Source organism: Gossypium hirsutum, chromosome A08 (genome assembly GCF_007990345.1).
Source record: "Gossypium hirsutum isolate 1008001.06 chromosome A08, Gossypium_hirsutum_v2.1, whole genome shotgun sequence".
Taxonomy (NCBI): Eukaryota; Viridiplantae; Streptophyta; class Magnoliopsida; order Malvales; family Malvaceae; genus Gossypium; species Gossypium hirsutum.
In genome coordinates this window covers 75,554,521-75,559,097 of record NC_053431.1, presented here as the reverse complement: position 1 = coordinate 75,559,097, position 4,577 = coordinate 75,554,521, and the positions used below count along the sequence as shown (strand labels likewise).

The following is a 4,577-nucleotide window of genomic DNA, read 5'->3' as shown; positions in this document are numbered from 1 at the left end:
GCATAGGAAGAGGGAAACAAAATGAAGAGAAATTGTTTTTGTTTGGATGAGCAACATTTTGTACTAGCTAGTCTAGCTGTTCAGTTTTCTTAACTATCCTCCAATTTGTTATTTTATTTCAATTTTGCGTTTCTTAAATTAGCCTTATAAGCCCATTTTTCAGATCTATATTTTTGCTCAAACCCTCCTACATTTCGGGCAGACCTTCGAGTCAGGCCAAATAACCCAACCCATGAACAGTTTTAATTGTAAGTAACAATTAGATGCAATCTCATAAGACAAATTAAAGAATATACAGGGGTACATCAGGTTAAAAGTATGTCTTTTTATAAAGAAATGAATAAATTGAGATTTATGTGAACAATTTTTTTTTATTTTAAATGTAGAAGTAATAGCCTTTGAATGGGCAAAGTTTTTGTTTTGATTTTTAAGATTTGGTGGGCAAAGTTCATTTCATTTTCTTGTTTCTAAGGGTAAGAGTTACGGTTGAGATAGATTTCTTGAGATGGTCTGAGCAGGTGCGGTGGTAGTCGATCAAGAGGCAAAGCTGCCTTATGGCTTCTCTCTTCTCTTCTTCACGATCCGACAATATCTCATCTTTTTCTTTGGAAAGCTTCTCCAATTCACTCATTGCTTTCAACGCCTTCAACATTTCTTCTCCTTCTTCACTCAACTTGGCTTTCAAGTTCATCACTCTCTCTCTTAACAACTCGTTTTCCTCATGCATTTCTCTCATCTTTTGCTCAAGCTCCCTCATCTCTTTCAACATCTTCAACTTTTCTTCTCCTTCCTCGCTCAACTTAGCCTCCAAACTCATCACTTTCTCCCTTAACAACTCTTCCTCATTTTCCTTCTGCATTTCTGCCACCAATATTTCCACGTTACTCTTGGCCTGTTCACATTCGTCGATTACAGAAACACCCTCGTCTGTCACATTGGGGGTCAGGTAATTCCTCTCGTCTTCTAACTTATCCATCATCGCATTCAATCCCGCCATTGCGGCTTTTTCTGCCTCCATTGTATCCCTCAATGTCCTGAGCTCATAATCAATTGTGCCCACCCTTTGTTGGAGTGCTTCATTGTCTAGGTAGAGTGTTTCGATTTCTTGTTGGAGCCTCTCTGTTGTTAACTTGAAAATCTGTGTGTTCTCGTGCTGTATCCTTTCAGCAATTTTGATCCTCTGGTACAAAAGACGGATGCCATCATCAATTTTCTTGCCGAATTCTACTGCTAAATCCTCCATCTTCCTTTCTAGATTATGGTAATTAAGATTAGTAATATTTCCTAGCGACAATCGTCTGACCAGCCTAGTTTTGAGCGGCATAGATTTGTTATTGTCTTTCTCTTTTGTCGTTGTTTGCTGATTTGTAATCTGACACTCCAACGAGCTTTGCTCCGCCTTCAGGGAATCCAACTTGGGCTGCAGAAGGTTAACCTCCGCTTTCATCTTAGCAGTTTCGTTAGCCCTTTTACATTTCCTGTCCTCCTCAAGGCTTCTCTCTCGATATAATGTCTCCAGTTCTAGAATCCTAGCATTCAGTTGACCTTTTTCCTCTCTCAAGTGATTGATTTCACCAAGTTTACTCTTCACTTCGTCTTCTGGTTTATTCTTCTGTTTGCGGAGGGCATCCACCTCAGATTCCAAATCCATCACCTGCACCTGTAGGGCTTCTTTTTCTTCTGCCATTATCTGCTCCACGTCACTCTTTCTTGCTAATTCCTCTTTCAAGGTTTTCACTTGAATCAGATACTGGGAAACCTCTGTGGATTTCCTCTCTAGGACCATTTCTAATTCAGTGTTCCGGCTACGTACCGATTCCAATTCCTGCTTCATTATATTTACCTCATCAAATGATTCACATTTTTGAGATCGTAAATAGTCCACTTCGTTTTTCAGATTACTGACCCGAGCCATGGAATCCTCAATTTTTGATGTTAAATTGTTTTCATTGTCCTTGATTTGCTCCATGCGTTCCGCTACTCCTTCCTCCGAGATGTGCACAAGCAGCGCCTTGTTTGTCTCTCTTTGCTGTTCCAGTTCAGCTAGCTTACCACAAAGCTCAGCTTCCAATCCACTTTTCTTCTTGTGGTGAGATTCAAGCTCAGTTATCAATCCAGCTAAATGCTCTGCTACCTGTCCCTTAGGCACTGTTCCAAGAGCAAAAAGTCTCTCTTCTAGCCCATCCATTTCGTTTCTCAAATCTGCATTCATGGTTTCTGTTTCTTGGATTTTACTTAAAGCAGCCCGATGGTCCGAATCTAAAGCTTCCTTCTCTTTTTTCCTAGAGGCCAATTGATGTTTCAGGTCAGCAACCTCGGCGTATGCCTTTTTAAGTTCCTCCCCCATGTTGGTTGCCGTCCTTCTAAAGGAACTTCTATTGTTACTGAGTGCGGTGTTAATTTCTACATCCTCGGAGGAATAATATTCGGAATCCGAGCTAGAGGCATGATAAGAACAACTTCCGTTTCCGTTTCCGTTTCCTTCGCGAGCTTGCTTTCCAGGCTGTCGTATAAGATGATCATACTGTGCATACAGCAACTGATACTGTTTGTGAAAGTCTTCTACAAGTCCAACAAGTTCTTGGTCCTTTTTCCCTCTGTTTCTCCTCTTAATCAGTTTCAGGATTCTTTCTACCTTCTTGTCTACGTCTGGAGGGCAGAAAAAGGTGAACTTGTGAATCTATAATCAACAGCCCAAACGAAGTGGCCATAGAATAAATTGAAAAACTCAACCATGATCAAGTCATGTATATGGTATGCGCCTACTGGAAGATAGTGGATTTTTTTTCCTAGCTAAACTTGCTGACTAACATTGTCTTGCCTTAGCTAAAATCATTCACAAAATGCTTGTTAGTATGTAGGCATGCACCCATTAAGAAGTGAAACCATATTAAAATAAGAAGGAACTGTACTTTTCGAATGAAAAGCCAATCGACCACTGATAAAACTGAGTTTCCATCCAATAGATGTAAGAAACTTTGGATATTAGCATGATTTTACATCAAAATAACGTGCATCCTTTGGGATTCTACGAGCTTTTTACGAACCTGCTTTCGACATTTCCAATTGCTCCATGGCTTTGAGTATCAAGATAACCCTCGGAGATCTTTTGTCAGTTCTTATTGCTTCATCTCCAACATGAAATTTGCAGCAAATTTCACGAATGAATCCCCAAGCATAACCAATGCACTTCCCATCGCAAACACATCAAACTAAACCTCTGAAAATAAGGTGACATAACATTAATGAATTATTTTTGACATTGATCCATTCAAACATAGTAAAGTCCTTAAGCATGTCATCGAAAACAGTTTGGGCGATCAATGCATTTTAGATGGCTTACGGTTACTGTTTCTCCCTCTTTACTAAAATGCTTTCATCCAAGACAGTATATTAATAGAAGAAACTTAATTCCTCTGCACGAGAATTGGTATGTCGAACATTCATCGAAAATGCTAACAAAGACAAAATTCTTGCAATGATTTGGTTTTGACAAACACGCAATGAGGCACCCGTGTCAAAATTTTCAATGAATATGCTTCACCTTTTGAGTAATAATTAACAAATAGCCAAAAAAACAAAAAAAACCTACCATCACATGTAACTTTAAGTGAAAATTATATATACAGAACCTAATTCAGATTTCCATCTAACAATAATGCTATAAGATGAACTAATGTATCAAAAAAATGTCTTTCAGTTTTTTTTTTTTGAAATGAAAATAAGTTGTTATATTTGAATAAGTTTCGTTTCTGCTCCATTTTCGTGGAAAATTAAACTAAGATAGGAGAGGTTTTTCATTAACAGGAAACAAATACGTTGAAAACAAATCTTAGCCAGAAATTGAAGGCGAATATTCGCTCTGTCGATCAAAATGCAATGAAAAGAGACAATAATAATAATAATAACAAAGTAGGGAAAAGAAATTGAAAAAAATAGTAAAAAAGGGTAATTACAAATTCAATTTCCTTTTTATTCGTTTGTTTTGGGAGATTTTGGCGCTTCTTTTGAAACAAAATCCCTCCTGGGGTTTGCGTTTCTATTAAATTTAAAATGATTGAATTAGCCAAAAAAAAAAAAGATAAATTCCATTCATCAATTAGAAAAGGTAATGTGGTTAAAAAAAAATTAAACACAATGCCACCTGGATGATGTCCCGCACTTTGTCTTTTGTCATGTCTTAATTTAGATTTTGTATGGATACTTTTACAAATAATTATTAAAGTTGTTATCTCGCTATGAGGGATACTTTGTAAAACCTTTTTATTTGTAAAACCTTATGATAAGAATTTAGAATATGTAAAACCTTCTTATTTGCTTCGAAAGTTAAAAACCTTCTTCTTATTATAAGAATTTGTAAAATTTTCAATATGGTAACAACTTTTACTTTAGATAATGAGTTGGACTTGAGAAGAAAAGGTCCATAAGAATAAGGTGAGCTATGAAGAGCTGAAACTAGTGCTCTAAGATGCTCTTTGATGCTTACGTAGGTAAGTATTTGAAGAGAATAAGGACACTAAGGATATCAAAGAATGTTGTTAGTAAAAGATGATCTCTAGTAATTGTTGTAACTTTTT

General features: G+C 36.9%; 1 protein-coding gene across 1 annotated transcript; it reads right to left on the bottom strand.

Moving 5' to 3' along the window:
• Positions 1-253: 253 nt before the first annotated feature.
• On the bottom strand, positions 254-4,036 carry LOC107928774 (COP1-interactive protein 1). The gene is made up of 3 exons (XM_016860041.2): positions 3,957-4,036; positions 3,048-3,220; positions 254-2,649 (listed from the first exon to the last, which is right to left on the bottom strand). The coding sequence occupies exons 2-3, from the start codon at positions 3,073-3,075 to the stop codon at positions 449-451; spliced, it is 2,229 nt and encodes a 742-aa protein (XP_016715530.1). The 5' UTR covers positions 3,076-3,220; positions 3,957-4,036; the 3' UTR covers positions 254-448.
• Between the last annotated feature and the right edge of the window lie 541 nt (positions 4,037-4,577).